At 44.9% G+C, this 21,515-nt stretch overlaps 1 protein-coding gene across 2 annotated transcripts in view; it reads left to right on the top strand.

Annotated features, from left to right (window-relative positions):
- The window catches only part of MTA2 (metastasis associated 1 family member 2), a 521,443-nt gene that overhangs the window by 484,722 nt on the left and 15,206 nt on the right, over positions 1-21,515 (top strand). Inside the window, exon 17 of one of the 2 annotated variants that reach the window (XM_085626073.1) lies at positions 8,104-8,288. The exons of the other annotated variant lie outside the window; for it this stretch is intronic. Within the exon in view, the coding sequence (XP_085482199.1) occupies positions 8,104-8,288 (185 nt within the window). The remainder of the gene's footprint in view (positions 1-8,103; positions 8,289-21,515) is intronic. 2 annotated transcript variants of the gene reach the window in all.

The raw sequence follows: 21,515 nt of genomic DNA, 5'->3' as shown, positions 1-21,515 counted from the left end.
AGGTGGAGATACTCCACCGTCTAGACCCTGCGAGAGCTTTATCGTTCTACCTTGATCACACAAGATTTCAAGATGGATAATCAACTCTTCATGGAGTATGTAGGAGCAAAGGAAGGGAAGGCTGGTCAGAACCGAACTCTCGAGATAGTGCTCTGCAGCAAAATCTGTTATGCTTTGGCCAGGAAGCAACTTCCTGAGGATTTGTGTGCATATTCCACTAGAGCTAAAGCTGCTACTACTGCGTTATCCAGTGTCTCCCAGTCCTGGACATCTATCAGGCAGCAACGTGGATATCTTTGCACTCTATTTCCAAACACTACTGTCTGGATAGTTGGGTATGTCACTATGGGCACTTCGCCTATTCAGTCCTGCAGGACTTTCTGGCTTAAATTTGGTTTGTAGACCCACCTCCAGGGAATCATTGCTTGGTTATCTATTCTAAGGTAAAGAATCTGCGGTTAGAAGTCTCTATAAGATGAACAAGTGACTTGCCTTCAGTAAAGCTTTATCTAGTAGAGACTCTATTTAGCCACAGATTCATTAACCAGTCTCCCATCCTCCCCGCTCTGCTAGCTGATTGCAATGTAAGATGCACCCTTCTCAGGGCCTTAGTATTTCACATCAGTAGTCATTTCTCATCGTGACTCTGCGCTCCTGGCATCAAAAGTAACTGACGTCTGCACCCTGGGGTGGCACCTATATAGGTACCATTTTTGTCGCAACGACTATGCCGATGTGGAGCTAAACGATACCACCTACCGGTGCACAGGAGTACTGCTCAAAAACGTCCAGATCCAGTTGGATTCCTAGGGAATATTCTAAGGTAAGCAATCTATAGCTAGTTAGTCTCTACCAGATAAGGCATTACCAAAGGTAAGTAACTTGTTCATCCACTCTTCACCTTTGGCAATGGTACAAAGCTACTGCTTTACAGTATATGCACAGGTTGAGATCTACAACAAATGCTGCAAGCTAAAAATGTTAGTTACCTGTAAAATAAAATATACTTGTGTTATCGATTTACATGCAACCTCAAAAACTTTCCCTTGTCCCTTTGAAGTTGCGGGCAGTCCAACACTCAGTCACCGGTTACAAAGTTAAATACACATATGCCCATATATATTCATACATATCTAAATATATAAAACAGCAACATTATAACTTCTCAGCCAAATAATGAAAAATAATCTGACTACAGAACATAGAAGTCGTATTATAGGAGTCTGCATGTGCATTTTCAACTTGAGTAAAAACAAGTAGTAGTTCCGACCACATCCACTAGATGTGGCAATGATGCACAATATGTGACTCTATAACACCACAAACGCCTGTTTATAACATTTGCCACTCTTGAGTGTTCAAGCCTTCCTTAGATTCACAGACAGTAGAAAGTTATCCCAGCTGTTAGGCAAGTATGTCACAGATGTATATCTCGACCTGTCTTTGAATCTCTGGAAGATGGTCAGAAAGCCACCAGGTGACAACAAATGTTTTTTGTCTGAAGCATGAACTCTTGTGCTACTTCAGATGCTTGACAACTAAACACCGTAAGTTGGTAAACTAATGTGGCTAAACTGTAGTGATGGTGTATTTGTGGTCGTTGCAAATTTTCAGGGCAATAGTTTCCCTATCTGGAGCTGTTTTTTGTGTTAGGCAGAGTCCAAACAAAGCTAGGAATGACCTGTTTGGGGATCTACAGGGCATGTGTCGGCTTTGGAGAGCTGGTTTTCATAGCTTGAAGGATTTTAAAGGAGAATAGACTGCTTCAGGGGTTTGAGAGGGATGAACTTTGGATGGAGGTAATAGGAGAAGACCTGCATCAGGAATGTGACTGTGTGGAGGAATGTGCAAACCGAATGAACAAGTTACCTTTGGTAACGCTCTTTCTGGTAGATACTCCAACTTCACATTCCTCACCTTAGAAAACCACTGAAAACTTTTAAGCAGTACCTCTGCACTCTTAAAGGTGGTGCCTGTGACTCTGCAAATGTCGTCCGCCCCGGATGTGACTCGTTTGGATTCATACAAGCACAACCAATGTGCGCTGACATCAGTTGTTTTCTAGACTCATCTGCACTTAAGTAAATCAGTCCAGTTTACAGTCTGAGGAGGATGGAAGAGTCTGTGAGTAATCTGGGGCTAGATAGTTTCTACCAAAAAGAGCTGTTTGATGGCATGTGTGGCTGTCGATACACATGCTCGGCATACTCCTGCCATCTAGTGTTGGGTCCGGAGTTGTGCACATTGTTTTTCTTCAAAGAAACCTTTCGACTCATGAGGTCGAGTGGCTCCTTGTGTCGGTGGTAATGCTCATGGGCATCGACTTGATTTAGATTGGTTTTTTTCCGCCATCTGGTTCGAATGTGTGTGCCTATGCTCCGTGTTTCGACTCAATTCTCTGGTTCTTTTCTCTGTCTTTGATGGTATTGTTGTCGCTTGCACTTTTCCTTCTGTGACTCCCATGAAACACTCCGCTGGTTGGACTCTGACCAAAGACCCTTTAAGGCAGTGCCCTTCCGGGCCTACCTTCTCCCTTGTTACCAGTCTTCCCTAAAATGCTTCATTGTTAATGGAACGCCTGCCCTTTAGGTTCTGTCCGTGTTGCCACGTGAAGTACCCTCACACAGACTAACACTTGGTGTGCACTTGTGCTTGTCCCCTAAGCACAATGATGCCTGCAAGTCTTTCTGCTCCAAAAAGACGCTTCGGAATCCAAGAGCTCGTCCCCTCAAGATGTCTTGCAGAGCCACTGATGTCACTCCCGACATATTTGGAGAGGAGCATGCCCAGGAGCAGCAATCGATCGAAGAGGCGGGGGCTTCCACAGCAGATCAGATAGCTCTGATCTCTAACTCTCCCAGGTCAAGTGATGCATGGGTTATCACTGTCAACTCTGGATTGGGAAGGTAGAGGGGTGCACCACTGACCCAATTGTGGTACAGTAGCCACCACTGCAGATCCTTTGCAGTCTCCTCCAAAATCTGCACTAGCTTTGAGAGCTCCCCTTTGTACTGTGCCCATTGGGATTTTAGATTCCAGTGCAGAGCCTGCGTTCGCCACCTGGCGTACTCAACCAGCAGAATAGAGGAGGCAATCCGTGCCAGAAACCTCAATGTCATCCTGCCTGAAATCTAGGACTGATGCGGAAACATCGAGACTATAGCCCAAATGTCCTGAACTCTTCATTCTGGGCTAAAGTGCGAGGATGGCTGGCATTGAGCGGCCGAGAAGCCTAGGAAGCAGGCTATGTCCCTGCTATCCTTGAATAGCTTCAATGCATATTCTGCCGTGTCCCTGAAAAGTCGTTAACATTCAAAGGGCATATGCATAATGCTTGATTGGATGTTAGCAGAAAAACCAGTTGACTGCATCCATGCATGTCAAGGCAGTAGCGAATCGTGAATTTAACTGCATCACGGCCTCCTGCATGGCTTGAGAAAGGATAGCTCGGGCTTCCTCAGGTGTAAGTGGTAAATCGTGCGCCACTGAGTCCCTTAGGACATGGAAGTACTAGTCCAGAAGACTTGAGGTGTTCACAGAGAGGTGTTCACAGAACTTAAGACAAGAATGGTGGATGAGAAAAATTCTACTCCCAAAAGTTTTGATCCTTTTCGATTCCCTATCTGAGGTATCTAGGCCACTGGCCTCTTGGAGTCATCGTACTAGTTGTCAGCCGTGTCTGGCTGAGCAGTGTCATAGTCTGCATCATAAGTGCCATTTTCAGAGTCCGTACCAAATATGTCATGTATAAACTGCTCCCTGCATTGGAGTGTTGGAACATTCTCTGTTAGATGGATTGGCTTATTGAGAGAAATTAGTGGCTTCAGTCGTGGCCTCAGACCAGTGTAGCTCAGTGCAGTCTCGAAGCCAGTCAGCGCTATTGCTTCGCCATACTCATCTGGCACTGATGAAGTCTGCATTGCTGTCGATGGATCACGGCGTGGTGTTGGAAACTAGTTGGTGCTGGAGTTGGTACAACACCGGGCGTGCATCCAAAGGGCCCATCTGGCGTCCAAGGAGGTCCTGCCAGCAGGAATGCAGATGCGAGGCCTCAAAGCTCCATTGGGCCCGAAGGCGCTCCAGAGAGAGTAGTTTGTACAAATAAGCACATCATCGCCTCATGAAACTCCTTCATTTGTAATGGAGTCGTCCCCTGGCCTAGGAAACGGAGGCTGGCGTGGGTTGGGTAATATAGGCTCTGCAGAACGGCTGCAAGCACTGAACCTGGAGGCACAATGATGGTTCTGCACTCTCTCTGGGGTCTTAGTGGAGTAACTGGGTTGAGTCCTGCTTGGGCTTTTTCTTATTGAACATACCGAAAGAAGGATCTTGACGGCAACTTGCTGCATGAGGGGCTTTAGGAGCAGGACCATCTTCTGTGATTTAGACTGGCGTGCGGTTTCCTGGCCTCGGTGTGATGAAATGTGGTGTATTATATGGTGTGATAGTATAACCGCACTGTGTAATACACTTACCAACCGCCTTAGGACCCTTGGGTTTCGTCTGTCAAAACCTCAGCTCAATCCTGGGTTGCTGAGACACTGACCGGCAAAGCTTACACAGGAACAAGTGTAAAGTATTTAAACTTCACCAAAACAATTGCAGAATTCAACGTCACTCCAAAAATCCAACACACATTTATAAAAATAGACTATTTTCATAAAAGTGTAGGCAGAACGATAAAGATCCACCGGAGGGTCCGGAGAAATAGATTTTACAAGCAGTAATAAATCAGTGCAACTTCACCTAACTGCAAATGCCTTGGCAAATTCAACAACCTGGACACTTAAAAACTTCTTTAAGGAAAACTTGGATAAGTGTTACTGCGGTTAGAAGTACTTGAGGCGAACAACTCTGGCAGGGAGCTAGTCCGGGGGACCAGCATAGTCTTCAATAAGTTACCTTCACAGGTGAAGCAGTCCTTCAGCCGTTCTAGGCATTTTTTCTACATTGCCATTGATTGATAAGGAGTGGTTCTCATTCAAGGGTTGAAGGATGCAGAAGGTGTGGTATATGCAACGGGGGTCTTCCTGCAGGGAATCTTTGGTTCCCACGGATTCCTCTCTGGTCTGGCCGAAGTCCAGTCACCCGTTGTCGCAGTCACAGGTCAATCCTTCCTAGATCAGTAACTTGCCTTTTGAGGGTCCCAGCAACTCTAGCAGCTCTCCTGGGTTCAGCCAACTCTGGTGCAACTCTGTGCATCAACTCTTGGCCCTCAGTGCTGCATGGCGATGGTGGTAGCGGTTCGAAGACATAGGACTACCAACTTGCCCAGCAGGCTTCTTCAGCTGTTGTGTCCCTGTGCTGCAAACCAGAGGACAGTCGGCTGGCCCATGGAGTCTCTTGGCTTGACTGGGCTCTGGAGACGACGACTCTTGGAGCAGAACAGAGCCGGCAGACTCCCTCTCTTCGCTAGCCAGCAGGTGCAGTCTTTAATGGTGCAGACTCTCTTTGCTAGTCCGTTGGTGCAGCAGGGCAGTCCTTCTTCCAAGTCAGTCGAGATCTGAGGTCTATGTGCCAGGATTGCCCCCTTTGTGCTCAGAAAGTGCCAATGGGCTACCAGGCTCCCTCCCACCTGGTGATCACTTCCTGTGAAGTGTGGCTATGCCAGGATGCATCATTCTGCCTACTTCCATCATGGCTAGACCCCCCACCCCCCTCCTCCTGGTTCACAGATCTACCTGGCCCACCCCCGGAGTGTGGCTCCCTCAGGGCTACATGCCCGTCGGGAAACCAGTTAGGCATTTAGTTTCCCCTCTCTGCTTCATATTCCATTCCACCTCCCCCCCCCCCCCCCCCCCCCCCCATGCTACACCTCTGCCCTTCAAAGGCTGCTTCATCTTTGAAAACACACTTGGGATCAGTGGGGATCAGAAGGAAAGCCAGGGGTACTAATCCCTCAATAGAATACTTAGCACACTGCGCATGTCCGGCTGTATGTGAGAAAGAAAAAGAAAGGTAGAAGTTGTGTAATGTCAGAAGAGAAAAAGTAGGAGGAGAAATGTCCTTCAGGACAAGAACCCTCACTCAGGTGACATGCTTCATCATATGGGTTCCCTCCTCACCTTTGAAGCCTGCCTTTTGGGGCTGACACCCAAGTGGCTTCCTGCAGGAGGCAGGTGGCGCCTCCCTGGACTACAATCGCTTCTTGTTCTCCTTTGAGTCATTAGCATGTCTCTCCAGGAGGGTAAAAAGCTGTCTCGTGCAGCAGGCACCATGTGTGTCCGGGAAGGCACAGGATTTTTACAGGCAACAAAGTGGCAGCTTTGCTTAAGTTACACACTGCAACAAGTTACAATAATTTCGACTTGAGATACAATTTGGGCTGAATTTAATGAGTTGTTTGATACCTCAGAGTGCCCGCTTTGGTCTCACCGTTCAGGAGTTACTATAGCTGAGGGGTCGGTGTGTAACCCTATACTCGCCAATTGGGCAACCAAATTTTTCCACAGTAAAAAAGGTTGTTTCTTGCGATTTACTGTCAGGACAGGTAAAGTGCATGTCCTGCCTGTGTTATGTCGCACCCTGCCTTTAGGGCTTGGTAGGCCTGCCAGAGGAGTGACTTACACATATGTGCCATTGCCTTCTATGGCAAAGTCGGGCTGTCGGTGCACGACTGCGCTACCAGTCTGCAGTGGCGAACTGAGGGACTTTATTTTCTTTTGGGAACCTCCAAAGTGGCACAAGCAGTGCTGCAAACCCCGGGGTACCCTTTTAACTTATTTGCTCTGGGTACCATTTACTAGGGACCTACAGGTAAGTTAGCCATTTCAAATTGACTGTAGCCAATTCGACATACACTTTAGGGTCAGGGCACTGGCACTTGGGGCTGGTTAGCAGACCTCAGTGCACTGATCAGCATCAGTCGAAAAACTTGGGGGTGACCATACAAAGAGGTATTCCCTTACAGTTGGCATCAAACAAATTAGCTTCTTGCTCCCGAATGGCCTTCGGGTGCATCTGGGTGCAGTTGCTGTATGCTGCGGAGTCGTGGGATGACCGCAGGTAGACAAAGTGGGGGTCATTTACACATTAGTGTGGCATTCCCCACAATGCCTGAAACCTGTTGATCTGTTGGGGGACATGTCTCTTGCACTCTGGCAAAAACGTAAAACAAATTGGTTGCAGGATGCCAGAGTTGGTTCCGCATCCACATCTGTTTGCACACAAAGAAAGGAACTGATGTCAGCGCACGTGGGCGGCACCTATATAAACCTGTGCATGTCCTATCCGGTGCCAACAAGGTCTGCACAGAGTTGCAGTTGCCACAATCCGGCTTGAAGAGGTACTGCTTCAATGTTTTCCATATCCAGTCTGATGTCTGGGGAATATGCTAAGGTTAAGAGTCTGTGTTTTGAAGTCTCTACAGAAAGCTTGCTTTAGGATTTGAGGGGGGTCTGCTATAGGCAGTAAGAATACTTTTGGGGTGGAATGAACATGCTGTGGCAGTTTGCTTTGTGGTTGAGAACAGGAGCAAACACAGATGTGCTATTACATGAGATCACGATTGTAGCAAAAGAAAGTGTGCTTTAGAACTTGGTCTTTGCGAGATTTCATTAGTTAAAGTATGTTGAAAAATGTTGCTAAGTAATTTTTTTCTTTATTTTGTGAATGCATTCTGAATACAATATAACTTTTAAACCTTCGCTCCATTAAGAGTCTGCATCAGGTCTTACTGGTCGTAGTCCCCATTGGTATACCCTATAGATTTGTTAAGACACTGGCAAAGTTGCAAACGCTTTCGGATTGTAGTATGTTGCATGGATTTGCGGCGTAAGAAAACCATTACTTGCTAAGAGTGAGAAGAGGTGTCAGTTTACTACCATAAGTAAACAATCTTTGGGTGTTTTTTGTCCCCACATCTGCCATAATCATTGGCTACCTATTTCTTGCCCTTGGGGGCCTGTAATCACTCGCGCAACTCTTGCATTGAAGGGAGTCTACAGATAAACTCTACAGACATCTGTTGTGCTTCCATTCCTGGTTGAGTCCAGGTAGAGGTTTAAACCTCCTTTCTGCTCTCCCCCATACTACGTCTTTCTGCCCTACACCCCAGCGCAAAAATGTCGTTAAGTGACGCTTGCTGCTTTCTGATTGGTGCAGGTGACAGGAGCTGGAGCCGCTGTTGTTGCTACTGCCGCCGCCGCAGTGGCCCCCCCGTTTGCAGCTAATGGCAGACCGATGTCTTCCGGGATGAGGTCCAGTACTCAGCCCATGGTGAAGCGTCAGAAACTCAACCCAGCTGATGCCCCTAACCCTGTCGTCTTCGTGGCTACAAAAGACACCAGGTAAAAACATTTTTAAAAAACTGCTGGGAGAATGGGAAGCTTGGAGTACATGTCCTGGGGTGTTGACAGCAATAGGTGTGGGCAGCAGAACCAGTCAACAAAGGGGAGTGAGGTGGCAGGTGGCGTTTGCCCCAAAATATCTCCTCTGCCATTAATTTGGCATGGTTGGCTGACTGGTGTGTGGTGTGTCTCCAAGCACAGCATTTTTGTGCGATCCTTTTACAAGCACTAACCATGAGCAGGCATTCCCAAGCAGGGGGAATGGAAAATGACCAGTTTACCTGTCCATTGCCCTGTCAGTGAATTAATAAACTCCTGGCATTAGCTGACACTTCCAAACAAACTCTTCCAAACAGTTGCTGCTCAATCAACTAGGTGAATCACAAAATCTTATTTAAAAACAGCCGTGAGGCCCTGCCAATGAGAGCACTGCATCAGAAGCCCACTACACTGGGTTTGAACAGTGCTGTGGCTAGGACATCTACAGATTGAAGTTCCTGTGACTGTGGGAGCTTTCAGAACCTGCAGGAATAGATCATTATGGTGTCTACTTATTTTGTATCATCCTCTGACACATTTTGAATCTTCTTAGAGGGACAAGTCTGTTTTAGAATACCATGATCACAAATTATGCTTAATAAAATGTTTTGTTTGCTTTGGTCCTGCAAGTTTGTAAATAAAAATGGCTGTGCTGTAGTAGTAAGTGGTGTGTAGATGTAGAAAAAAGGTATAATTTGATCTGAATTTTAACGATGCAAAGAATGATAGTTTGAAGGGGCCTTGTGTAGATTTATGGGGTGGGGGTTTTGAGATATCTGGCAAGATCTTGAATAAAGCATATTCCTCTACACATAATAGCTGTATCGTTAGCTTGCCACAGAATTTAACATCATTGTGCATCTTATTTAAGCCATGCTTACAAAAATATAACCTCTCTGCTTTTTGAGAGTTACGGTAATATTGAGGCTAGTGTTACAAGACTGAAAAGTGAATCTAAACTTGGCAAATTGGCCTTAAAAGGCTCGATTAGTCTCTTGTGAGCAAATATTTCATGCCTGGGACTAAGAAACTAAGACCATACATCACTTATGTGGACAGGACTACATTGACATTCCTTGAACAAATATTGAGAGACAAGGTGTGTTTTAGACTGACTGCGCCCTAATACAATAACACTTTGCCCAGTTACTAAGACTGACACTTGATTAAGAACATGCTTATTAAACACAATTTAACTACCATCATTGCATCATTGTTTTTCTGAATTTCCCAAACGTCCACCCTAGAACCCAGACCAAGTACCTACTTTGCCTGTTCCTCAGTCTTCTAAATTTTACACTTGCCAAAGCTTCTTATTGAAAGCAGCTTACTCCCCTTTTCACACCTAGCATCCAAAGCGAGGTGACAGGGGTACCTCACTGAAAATTGAGCAAGAGAACACAGGGAAAATGTTCTCCAGTAACTGGCTCATAAAGTTACGGCAATCGGTTCCATCCAGCCCTTCAATCTCCTCTCATTTAACATTTGTTTTTCAGGTATGTTCCTCTTGTTACAATCTTCCATGTCATAAGCTTTTCCCACAAAAAAATAAATTAAATTGTGTGCCATTCTCCTTGTTCTAGGTTTTCTCCGTATCTTGAAGTAAAATCCAGACTTTCTTTCAACGTCTTTACTTGAGAACCAGACTAATCATTTTATTTTTTTCTGCAATTTGGAGATTCAGAGCTTCATTTCTCCTAAGGCTGTTCACCCACACTACCCCTAATAGAGCACTTTATTTTACATTGAGCCCTGTAACCTTTTGTGGAATCCCTTGACTCTGTGCACAGTATAACCACCCAGTGGCATAGCATATACAGAGCCAACTTCCTACAATGTCTAATAAAATAAGACACATATGTTGGTAAAATATTGTTGTGTTCTCAAAGTTTTTGCAGAGTAAAGACACCTATCCTCTTATGATATGGTGGGCTTTTACCTACGTGCACTCTTATTTAATTGTAGGAGTACAGCTAAGTTTAAGATCCTGTATTGAATAGTTAATACATTAATCGCCAGCATTAGAGAGTTTAACATCTAAAGAGGACCTGAGCTTTTTTTGTAGAATTGTGGCTTGGTAGATGTAGTTTGCACTTTCAGGCATGTTAGAGACCATTGAAACTACAAGTTCTTCTGGCAGTTAAACCTGTAAGTCCATGCGCTGCAAAATCAAGGAATGGTGGTAGTAGTTATGCATATTGACTCTAGTACAGCCTACATTGCACCAGCAGTAGTCAGACATCCGAAATGTGTTATAACCACTTAAGTGTAGAGGATGATGCGCTCATGTTCACTGCTCTACCTTCACAGTGAGGTGGACATTAACTTTTCATTCACTACACTGCATGAGAAATCCTTACTAGTGCGAGCCCCAGAAGGAGTTTCTTAAATAAAACAGTCTTGTCCCAAGATTTTTTCTTTTTTATCAATATGACATGCAGTGCGATGAACAGGGAAGCAGCTCCCCAGTTTCTTCCCCAACTTTTTTTTAAGCATCTATTGTTGTGGTTACACTTGCCCTGCATACTCCTGCTATCTTGTATTAGCTACAGACGTTTGCAAATGGTTTTTCTTAAGACGCTTTGATCTCGAAATGTATAATTCCTCCCTTGGCCCACAATGTTCCAGGACAAAGTCTCCATAGGTTTTGGATATTATTTGGATGTTTGAAAACCCAGCCCCTGCAAAGGAAATAAACCCTACATAGTCAGTGACTTCGAGCCTCTCAACGCGATGTCCTCAAGACAAGTCTTATAGTATCAAAAATGGCTGTTGGGGGAGGGTGTTATTCAAAAAACACGCCCATTCCAGTTCTGCCCAAAATCAATACCAAATTTTCCTGGTTCAAGCAGCATCAGGTCTGTAGCCGTTGTCCGCCTCCAGAGCATAAGGGGTGGGCATGTAGGGCGTTCAACACATGAAGACCACCTGCTACCAACTTGAACCCCCACTTAGCACATCACAAGATGCAGCGTCAAAACTCACCCGAGATGCTCGACCTTTTCAGACCGGAGGACATCATGAGTGATAAAGAAGAGCCTTGGTCTTCAAATATCCAGCTGACACAGTGAGACCAAAGTCCTGAGGCCTTGTCCACTGACGCATTAAGGAGTAAGCACTCTCTTTGCGCCAGACCTTTGGCCCCTGAGTCTCCATTCCACCAAGCTCACTGGAGGATCACCACCCAGGCAATCAACCTCAAAAGCATCCTCCTTTTGAGATAAACCACTGTTCCTGATGGAGTTGTACATCATGCCCTTAGGTGAGCCTTTTGAGAGATTCCGGCCTTCAGTTCTCCCTGCAGGCTCAAACCTCTTTACCCCAGAAGAATCCACAGCTCCAGTAAAGCCTCAAAGGGCAGTGAGCCTCTCCATCTTCCTAACATGCTCAACCCTGAGCCTCTGAAATGCCACCTTCGGAGTCAAAAAAGGTTTCAAAGGAGACTCCAGAGTTCTGCTCCGAAACAATCCTCTATGCCGAAATCGGACTAGTGTGAAATCTCCCCCTTTCCCTCGAGCTCCCTGATGTGTGTGATGTTATGCAGCAAAAGATTCACCCCTCCAGGAGAAAAATCTTAGCTCAACCTTCTCTGCAGATCAACCCCCCAATCAAATGCCAACTGAGTCATGGGGATGGGGGGAGGGGTTGAGGTTATTCCTTCCACAGTGCGAGAGGAAACAACCTCTGACAAATGGGTGCTCTCTGTGGTGCAGCAGGGGTTCTATCTGTAATTACACACCATTTCATCAAACATACCTCCGCGTTGCCATGTAACAAATCAAGACCTTTCCTACCGTTACAAGAAGCAGTACAAGCACTCCTCACCAAAGGTGCTGTGAGTTGGGTGCCCTCTTACTAGTCAGTACCTGGAATCTACTTCCTGATTCCCAAGAGTGCATTCACATGAAATCCTCCCCCCCCCCTTGTCTTTTTGCTGTTTTGCACAGGAGATCACTTGGCAGCCCTCAACCTAGCTTACTTCCGCATTGCCATACCTCCAGCACATCACTGCTATCTGCTCTGCGTGGTAAGTGGTCAAGACTGTACAGAAATGCCATTCATGGCTTTCCTTATCTGGATGATTGGCTGATATGAAGTGGAAGCTGATAGCTGTGCCTAGCACACACCCGCACTGCAGTGCCCCTGTTAAATAGGCTAGGTTTGCACGCAAAAAAGTATTTATCCACAGTGCATCAGACTTTTTCATGGGTCTAACCTAAATGCAGTCACGGGAGAGACCTTGACAAATCTAAAGAGGGTGATGGTGTTCCAAAGGCTGTTCCCTTTTTAGATCTCGCCAAGACAGAACATGTGCTGTCTCTTCGAAACATTTTAGTGGGCTCGAAGGCCACCCATTACTTTCAACTGGTTGGCTTCAAAGCAGCTCTCAATTGCTTAGTTCCTGCTCGTCAGCTCTGCAGTCGCCACTTCTTTCTTGCATTTGGCCCTTCCCTTGGAGCATGTGCTCAAGTACTTGTGTCCTTTTACTGCTCGAGCTTTTGAGAGCTATATTTTTCTTTGTCCTTAGCCACACTACAGAGTACATCTTTTGTAACCGGCTCTGTCGTCTGCTCTCTCCCTCCCGCCCTCCTGTTGCCTGCGTTTGTTGCTTCCTCTCACACATTTTCCTCCCATTGCCCTGTTGGCCCCCCTCCCAGTATAACTAAAGGTCACCTAGCCAAGTATTACTGTGGCTTAAAAAAAAATGGCAAATATCTGACGTTCAAAGCAAGTCTGCTCAGCAACAAAACTTGCATTTGTAAGCATATGGGGTGCAAAACGGTATTATATGGAGGCAGTTGTATGAAACCTGCTTCGGGGAACCATTAGTGACTCACTCGAATGTTTTCAGCTCAAGTGTGTTATGTGGAGAGGCGCATGCCACAGTAGAATTCATTTTCAAATGTACCTTTCCACAGATTAATGGATAGTAAGCTTTCAAATGAAGGTACTTCCTTTTAGAGATGTTTGTAGCATCCTTTGCCAGTGCATCAGCACTTGTTCCTCTCAAGAAGACATTTTCCAGGCCTAGTCTTCCTCCTAGCTTTATGCTCTGCATGTGAGCGATTGTAACATAACACCTATTAAACAGAGAGGCACAATAAATGAGCCAGGAGGCCAGATGACTTTGCCCCGTCGTCCTTTATGAAAGCCTCTGGCTTGCTTGCAGGGATCAGATGGACCCATAGATAAATGGCAGGTAAACATGTTGACTTTGCTGAATGGAGTCCTTGGCTGGGACAGTATTTTCGTGGATCTCCCTCCTGGAAACGTCATTTTTGGCATGTGTGCTGTAGACATGCATGCTGTTCATAAGTCTGCCATCTAGTGTTGGGCTCGGATGAATGCAAGTTGTTTTTCTTCAAAGAAGTTGTTTGAGTCACGAAATTGTGTGACTCATCCCTTTGGCGATAGTGCGCATGGGCATCGACTTTTTTCCCCGCAACGGGTTCGGATGTAATCTCTTGCTCTCCGGTTTGAGATTCTCTCCAGCTTCCTTCGGTTTGCTAACAAGGAGTTCAAATTAACGGTATTGTTTCAATTGTGTTATTACTCTTGTGCTGGGAGCAAATACATATTTGAGCCTCGAGGTCTTCGAATCCCTTCCACGACATACGGGTCATGCTCGGCCGGGCCTCTTCAACTTCCAAATAAATCTTCGAGAATGAGCTGCTGATGGAATGAAATCTGTTCCAATTTCTGTCCGAATTGTCACACAACGTATCCTCACACCGACCAGCCTTCTGTATGCAGGTTATGCCTCTCGCCCGATCGAGAGGGAAACTGGGAGGCCTGTAGATATTTTTGACAAGACAAAGACACGAGAGCACACCATGCATAGGTAACTCTAATCCCATAGATTTTGTGCACTTTCAAACCACCATATCATCATATTATAGGAGATAGCTGTAGGTCATTCAGAAATCTTTTTATTTTATTTTTTTGAAATGCAGCAGCCGACGCGCGTTTCGCCCTACCTAGGGCTTCCTCAAGGCTGCAAATCATATATAAAAGACACTAGTTGTGATCTATGTAAAAAATGTGAACAACACACAATACTATCTTTAGTCAGTCTAAAATTACAAATGCCAATCTCAAGACATTGTTTCAGAATTCCAAACTTCTAATAAAAACCGACCACCAATCACCCAAAAGTGAAAACAAAAAGCATGTGTCTGTGAATCTACAAGATATATAATTTTAAAAAAAGAACGTATACTAGTGAAGATGTGTCTTAGAGAGAAAAATGGAAGGCCACCACACTATATCTCAAAGGCTTCTCCTATATCAACCGAATCTTCCCCAAAAAATGTATACATGGAAAGTCTTACAACACCTATCTCATTTGGCTCAAATGCATGCAAGTCATGAAAAGTCCGAAAGAGGAATGTGAGCACTCTGTTATTCAAAGATTATTTAAAATTCTGGATCCACACAGCAACTTGTCAGGAATCCAATGCGCTACGGAGATAATTAAAATTTTTATTTGAATTTACCAAACTGACCCGTAAGTGTCTGTATTTGCACACAAATATCCATTATGACTATCAGAAAATCCACCTTCAGATTTCCATCCTTTCTCATATGTTTCTTTTGGGGTCTATATTACGATCCATAAGCATTTAAAACCAATTTTCAAAAAGACTTGTGGAGCCATGATACGTTCCACCTATGGAGAAACATTAATGTATTAACATTGTACTATCAAACAAGCATTATAAAAAACCGGCCTAGTTTATTTGCTATCTTCCGTATGTCCCATATTAATAAAAATCAATCGAGTTCCTGGTCTATGTAGGTCCTAGTTAGCAACCAACTCACTCCTTATTATCTGTATACGTATTCGTATCATCTTTTCTTTTGTATATGAGTACTGGTTTCACTCATATTTCAAAGATTATATATATATATATACCTGTCCAAGATCATTTACAAAATCGTCCTACAATATTGCGCCACAGCGCCTACCCAATAACAACTCTATTGGTATTCCAAGAGTATACAATCTAAATGCGTCATCTAACGACAATGTCTTATATAATTTATTCAGAATATCAGCGTGCCATCTTCCATGTTGGCGGGTCATACACAAGTAAGTTACAATCACTTGGAAAGCCATATGTTCATATGGTAAAGACGGTATATTAAACGGGTCCACATTCAATATATAAAACAGGCACTACTAGAAGCCTCATACCAAATTCTGATTTCGTATTTATCTGAACCCATATTCCATAATAATAAATCCTATATTCAGCTCTTCATTTACCAGAACTCACCGATTGCAGTGTCTGATATTCCGCGTTTCCAAACTTCCAATGTACACGCGCCCGACATTTTCCGCTTCATTTAAGCAGCGTGAAGCGTCAGATAAAAACAGAAAAGAGACCACAGTATCTAGCCTGCAGAATCTCTCCTCAAATCCAGCGGCCATTTCGTAACTCGCACTCCTAGTCCTGTCGTCCATTTTTAGCACATGTCTACAATAACTCACCAATTGTAGTTTCTAATTCACCGTGTTTCGATTTCCAAAATTCCCAATGTTCGTACGCCCGATATTTTCCACTCCATTTCAGCAACATAAGGCGTCAATAGTAGAAACAGAAAAGAGACCACAGTACCTAGCCAGCAGAATCATTTCTGCTCCACAATATCCAAGAGAAGACCTCTAAATACAACTTGGGAACCAGCCGATTCCCAATTGGTGGCCTTCCACCTTCCCCCAACACACACCTTCCAATACAGTTTATTGTACCAACAGTGTTTTGGTTATGTGTGATAACATTCCTCGGTAATTAGAGCGATGGTATTTATTTACAAAGCACGCTTAGATATTATATACACAAACTTTGGTATTCTCGCTCCATGTCCATTTCGATTTAGAACACCATTAGCAAATAACATTCTCTTTTTGTGTTCTTGGTTAAGTTTGTTATCTAGCTGACTAACATTTATCATAACATAATAGTACTCATTATTATTCTCAAAGCACTCTAGCAATATTAATTGCTCAGTCTCAAATCGGATTGTAATTCCTCAATACATAAAATTTGTAGAGCTTGTTTGTTCTGCAGGCGCTATGCTCACCTAAAAGGATTATTATTGTTGCAAGCATTGCTGCTACAATCTTGATATTTGCTATTATCACGTTTTTATTCATAGGAACTCAAAGAGTTCTTTGTCAACGTTAATTCCCTGTTCCACTGCTCGAAGGGAAATAAGGCCTGTAGATATTTTTGGTCCAAAAAGACACTCAGATACACGTGCCGGACGCCAAGAAATGCTGCGTAGACGACTCGCCAGATAACTTTGATCGACAAGAGGAAGCCTCAACAGTTCGAGAGGAATCATTGTCTATCCATGATTCAGATTCTGGTTCCGACATAGAACAGGATTCAGCCAGTCTCGATTCGACTCAAAAACATCTAACTGTGAGTACAACTGTCCCCGATCCCAAAACTGTAAAAAATAAAAAAAAAAACGGTCCCATCTGAAAAAACTGCTTCCGGACAGTCACTGCAGAAGAGCAAACCTAAAGATTCTGATGCCCCGTGCTCTGCACCAAAATTTCAGCCTACAGCAGGGGCCTCCACTTCTTCCAAGTCTTATTAGACAGTTCACCGAACATCCACCTCTGTTCTGGAAGATATGGTTCACGTGATTCGTTTCAGATCACACCAGAACCTAAACAAAAACCTTCATTGGCTCCGAAATGCTATACCTTCAGACCAAAAACTCCACCCGAACCAATCCTTGATGTTATGCAAGAACGGCTCGATCCGAAACAGAAAACATTGCAAATTCAACCCAGAACCCAAAAGATCATTCTTCAACCCCTAAAGCCACAATCTAAAAGACAATTAGCTTTCGAAGAGGCTATAGACATTCCTTTACAAACTCCTAAGAAGAAGAAAAATGACATTGCTACTAACCCTTTGCATTTTCCCATACCTCACCAAACACATCAACACCACTAGCCTCTCCTCCACCTGATTTACCACAACATTCTGAGGGTGGGCACATTTCTCCTCATTCACCTATAATTGATGAGGATGATGTACCAGAGGGGACACATCCTGGGGATGCTTAAGATGTATATGCTAGAGCCACAAGGGGATACAGACTCAGACCTTTACCCCACATGTCCATCACTACCAGTTGATGCCTCCGCCTATCAGGATCTAATAGCTAGAGCTGCAGCTTTTCATAATGTGCCTTTACATAAAGACCCCGTTGAAGATGATTTCCTTTTTGAAACATTATCCACTGCTCAATGGGGATCACAATATATACCAGTCCTTAAAGGAATGTTAGGTCATCTAGATGACCGTTTTAAAGACCCTGTCAAGGCACTAATTATTACTCCAAGAGTGGACAAATAGAACAAGGCTGCACCATCTGATCATATATGCATCTGGGGACACAACACCAGACTCACTAGTAGTGGCCAATGCATGCAAAAGAGCAAGCTCCAAACAACTGGGGATGCACCTCCCCCAGAAAAAGATTCCAAACTCATTGATGCCTCTGGGAAAAGAATAGCGGCACAATTTGCTAATCAATGGCATATTGCCAACATCCAGGCTCTTTTAGCTAGATATTACAGGGCCCATTGGGACGAGATGGAAGAGCTCATCCAATATCTCCCAGAGCAATATAAAAAGAGGGTTTTGAAACTGTGTAGTAAGCTGGCTCTGTATATACTATACAAAAGTGAGGTATAGTGTGCACAGTCCAGTGGATCCCCAAAGGTAGGTAAAAGTAGATAGCACCTTACTCTCTATTTGTGGTAGTGTGGGCGAGCAGTAAGGCTTTATCAGAGGGTAGTGTTGAGCATTTGTTGTACACACTCAGTCAGCAAATGATTATCACACACTTAAAGACTGAACTCAGACCAATTTGCTTTTGTATAAAAATATTCTTTTAGTTAGTTATTTTATTTCTAGAATCAAGCCAAGCCTGGCACAGGTAAGTTGAATAAATGCTTAGCAATAGATTATGCAGTGTTTACAAGTGAATTCAAGTTCAAATACAGTTGTTTGAAATGCAGGTAAGTCAAGGTATTTAAATTATTGTAAAAATTATTTTTTAGTTACTTTTTATATTACTTTTTCTACTCAGTGTGAAATGCCTAGATAACACCCCGTGACATTTCCTAGAAAAAAGGTAAGTTAAATCAGTTTCCACAATTGTTATTTTTACAGGTTTCCATTCAAATCAGCTACACACTTAGAACATTTTTTAGAGAAAAACAGTTAATAGGTTCCTATGGAGAGAAATTAAGTTAACAGTTACCAGGTTAGTAATCGGTCTTTGGAGTTGAGTTTCTGGGGTTAGAACAAGGGTTCCCCCAGGGTCAAGGATGCACGCTTGTTAGACCCTCAGCGGTACTAGGGCGGCCGGGTGCAGAGTGCTCAGGCCCAATGTTATCCAATGGGGGGAATAGGTGGCCTCCGGTTGGTGGCTGCTTACGAGCAGGCCACAGGGTTGTGGGAGCAAAGCTCCTGGGGTTAGCTCAGAGCAAAGGGGGATCCTGTTTAGCACAAAAAGTGCAGCCGCAGGGGCAGCTGGGGTCAGGGTGCTGTTTTGGCGTTGGGTGCCCTGTTTTCAATGGGGATTTTTGATTTTGGTTTTCAGCTGCAGGCTCGGTCATGAAGATTTTCCGGAGGAACCAGCAGCTGGGCAGGTAAGTTGGAGGGCTCGGGGACGTAGGTTCATCTCAGGTTCTTTTCTCCAGGGCGGCTGGATGCAGGTGTCTTTTGAGGTCAGATTTCACCTTACCGGGCCATTCACAGTTGAGGAGGTCTCCGTGCAGAGGCTGCAGGTGGTGTCGGGGAGTCCTGGAGGGGTCAACGCACAGTGGACCCGGACTCTGGAGCGCTGGGGGACCTCGCTGGGACCGGTGAGCCACACTAACTCGGGCTGTTGGCCCTGGATGCAGTGGTAGTTTCAGGCGTCGGGTTTCTTTGTCGTCAGCAGGCTCGGAGTCTTTCTTGGCTGTTTGTTTTGAACAGAGCTGCTGTTCACATGAGTTCCGGTCTTTGTTGAAGACAATCAGTCCTCCTAGTGTTTTGGAGGTCACTGACTGCAGGACAGGGCAACTTCTGACGTAGCATCTCTGGAAACTGCAGACGGGCTGGTAGGGCTGGGCCAAGTCAGTTGCTCTCTGAAGTCTCATCTGCTGGGCGTCTTCTTTTGTTCTTCTTCGTAGATTGCGGGAATCTGTCTTCTAGGTTCAGGGCTGCCCCCTAAATACTGTATTTAGGGATCATTTTAGGGGTCTCGAGGTCAATAGCCAATGGGCTACTGACCTTAGGGTGACTACACCCTTGGTGTGCTCACCCCTCGTGGTGGAGTGAGCAAAGTCTCTAATCCAGATTGGGGAGTGCCTGCCATTTGCAAGATGGCGGGCACTGAAGTGTGCTTCACCTCGCCTCCTCCTCCTGAGGGGTGGGGTTGGCAGAGGTGAGCACACCTCTGGGCTGTCTAAGAAAGGGGGCCTGCTCCTGATAGCAGGAGTGGCTTGGGGGGTCGGATTACAAAGGCTGCAGGACCTTTGAAGCTCCCCTGCCGCAGATGGCTCTTCCTGGCCTGGGGGAGGTGTGAACACCTCCGCTCAGGAAAGGCTTTGTTTCTGAGCTCAGGGAGAGAAGGTTCCCACCCCAGGGGTCCAGAAACATGTCTGTTGGTGGCAGGCTGGTGTGTACCAGTCGGGGAACCCACCAGAGGCTGGTCGTTTTTCAGGGGTCATCTCTAAGATGCCCTCCGAGTGCATTTTTCATCAAATCCCACACTGGCATCAGTGTGGGTTTAATGTGCTTAGAAGTTTGATACTGAACTTCCCAGTTTCCAATAAAGCCATTATGGTGCTGTGGAATTCGTAATGACAAATTCCCAGCACCATATACTCTTAATGGCATTACTGCACTTGGATTATCTAAGAATTGGCTTAGATGCTGTAGGGGTACAGGGCTCATGTACCTGTACACTCACCACTGGTATAGTGCACCAAGGTAGAGAGGTGGCTGACCTATGCCAGGGCAGTGGGTTGTAGGCATGGCACACAGGGATTTGTGCCATGTCGATTCTTCACTTTCTTCTGCACCAACACGCAGCCTGCAGTGTGTGTGTGTGTGTGTGTGTGTGTGTGTGTGTGTGTGTGTGTGTGTGTGTGTATATATTTTTTATTTTATTTTTTTTTTTTTTTTTTTTTTTATTGTACAGGGCCTCTTAAGGGTGGCTCAATAAGTGCTGCAGCCCTTAGTGGCCTTCCCTGTCCACAGTGCCCTTGGTATCCATGGTACCTTTTACAAGGGACTGACATGTGGCCAGAGAGGTCCAAATGGGGAGTACATGGTGCAGTTTTGGGAAAGAACACAGGCCCCCTGGAACCTGATTGGCAGGGACCCCGAGGACATCAAGTCAAAGTGCATAAATAGTCTGGCAAAAGGTGTGGTACTGCAACAGAAACCCAGCTTCGTACAGGTGTGCGCTAGATGCTGCTGATACTGCAGCCAGAGGAGTTAACACCAGTATTCTCTTCAGAAGACATGCATGGCTTTGAATCTCCTGGTTCAAACCAGAGGTACAACAAGCAATACTCAGTGCTTTGACAATGAACATCTTTTTGGTCCTCAAGTGGATGAAGTACTTGAAAAAATGAAAACAGACTGAAGTGACAAAATCATTTGGAACAGCTCAGTCACCCTCCAACAGAGGCTCCTTTCCCCGCTAATTTTTATAGGGGAGGCTCAAAAAAGTACCTTTACGTATGCCACTGCATCTTCCTACAGGCCTCAAACTTAATCCTCCCCCTCCAGAGGATTCTACAACGTTAGTTGAGAAAACAATTTTAAAGGAAGAGGTAAAGGTACACCAACACGTATCTCAACAAGCAGTGGCTTAATAACAATTCCCCTCGACCATCATACACCTGTCGGGGTAAGACAACACCAGTTTCTTCCCATTTGGCAATCAATAACATCAGATAAATGGGTGTTTTGACATCATCTAATATGGTTTTTGCCTGGAGCTCACCAGCAATCCTCCCAATATTCCACCTCGCATTCGCAAACTCTCTATACAGCACCAACAACTGCTCAAAAAAGAAGTACAGGCTCATCTAACAAAAGGAACTATAGAACCAGTTCCAACACAACACCATTGGTCAGGTGTTTACTCACTTTA

This window comes from Triturus cristatus, chromosome 9 (assembly GCF_964204655.1).
Source record: "Triturus cristatus chromosome 9, aTriCri1.1, whole genome shotgun sequence".
Taxonomy (NCBI): domain Eukaryota; kingdom Metazoa; phylum Chordata; class Amphibia; order Caudata; family Salamandridae; genus Triturus; species Triturus cristatus.
The sequence above is the reverse complement of the archived record's forward strand: the minus strand, read 5'-3'. Positions and strand labels throughout refer to the sequence as shown.